General features: G+C 41.7%; 1 protein-coding gene across 1 annotated transcript; it reads right to left on the bottom strand.

Annotated features, from left to right (window-relative positions):
* Positions 1-322: 322 nt before the first annotated feature.
* On the bottom strand, positions 323-843 carry LOC138889562 (uncharacterized). The gene is made up of 2 exons (XM_070172888.1): positions 561-843; positions 323-441 (listed from the first exon to the last, which is right to left on the bottom strand). The coding sequence occupies exons 1-2, from the start codon at positions 841-843 to the stop codon at positions 323-325; spliced, it is 402 nt and encodes a 133-aa protein (XP_070028989.1).
* Between the last annotated feature and the right edge of the window lie 543 nt (positions 844-1,386).

Below are 1,386 nucleotides of genomic sequence, written 5' to 3' on the forward strand. Positions count from 1 at the left end.
ACCTCAAGTGTGGTAGAAGTGGTTTGAGCTCTAGTTGCGGTGGCTCAATAATAGAAGGCTGTGCGGGAGGAGTGGATCTATTCTCCAAGTCGAGAGAGAGATTCTTCGGAGCATAAGTGTAGGACCCAAGTTCTTCTAATGCATTGACCGATTCCATATACCCCTCTATATATTCACCATCAAGGTTTACTAAAATAGCTGCCAACACCTCACCAAGGCATTGTTCTTCCATTTTTATTTCAACCACATCTTCCACTTCAACAACAACATCAATCACCGAGATGCTTTCATATTCATGTGGTAGTTTCATACCCTTGCTTGCTTAGAATGTAACCTCTTCATCATTCACACGGAATTTGATCTCATTCCATTCCGAATCCATTAGTGCTCTTCCTGTGGCAAGGAATGGTCTCCCCAAGATTATAGGGATCTCTTTGTCAACTGCACAATCAAGGATTACAAAATCGGCGAGTAAATGAAACTTTCCCACTTTTACAAGCACATCATCGACAATTCCCACTGGTCTCTTTATGGAAGATCGACCATTTGCAATATCATACTTGTGGTCCTTGGCATAAGTAATCCCGCTTGCTTGTAAATGGCAAGAGGCATTAAGTTGATGCTAGCCCCATTATCACAAAAGGCTCTTGAAAAATCACGCGCCCCAATAGTACATGGAATAGTGAAAACTCCTGGGTCTTTTTTCTTTTGAACGGTGGTTGTTGCAATGATGGAACTAACCCAGTGAGTCATATTCACCACTTCATTTTTGGTGGTTCTCTTCTTGGTGATCAAGTCTTTCAAATATTTAGCAAAACCCAACATCTCTTGAAATGCTTCCATGAATGGAATGTTCACCGATAACTACTTGAGAATGTCATAGAACTTTTCGAGTTTGCTATCATCAACCTTCTTCGCAAGTCTTTGAGGAAACGGGGGAGGAGGTCTAGGAATAGGTGGTAGAGCTTTTGGTATCTCTTTTACCTTTTCCCTTACCTCTTCTCGATTCACTTCTTGAACTTTCAAATCTTTCGGAACCTATTCAGCTTCAACAACCCTTGGCTCTTCAACCTCAACCTCTTGTTCAGACTCTTCTACTTCAACCACTTGCTCACTCTCTCCTTGTAGTACCTTCCCACTCCGAGTAGTAATTTCCATGATATGAGAAGTTGGACCACTCCCACTACCCTTTGGGTTCGCAATCGTGTCACTTGGAAGTGTCCCTTTTTGCTTCGGATTTTGTTCCCTAGAAATATCTTTAATTTGCATCTCCAATTTTTGAATGGATGCGGTATGAGAACCATGAAGCTCGATCATGTTCCTCATAGAAGTGTCAGACTTCTCTTGATTTTGCAATACCCGTTCAAGCATGATTTCCAACTTGGA

This window comes from Nicotiana sylvestris, chromosome 4, assembly GCF_000393655.2.
Source record: "Nicotiana sylvestris chromosome 4, ASM39365v2, whole genome shotgun sequence".
Classification (NCBI taxonomy): Eukaryota; Viridiplantae; Streptophyta; class Magnoliopsida; order Solanales; family Solanaceae; genus Nicotiana; species Nicotiana sylvestris.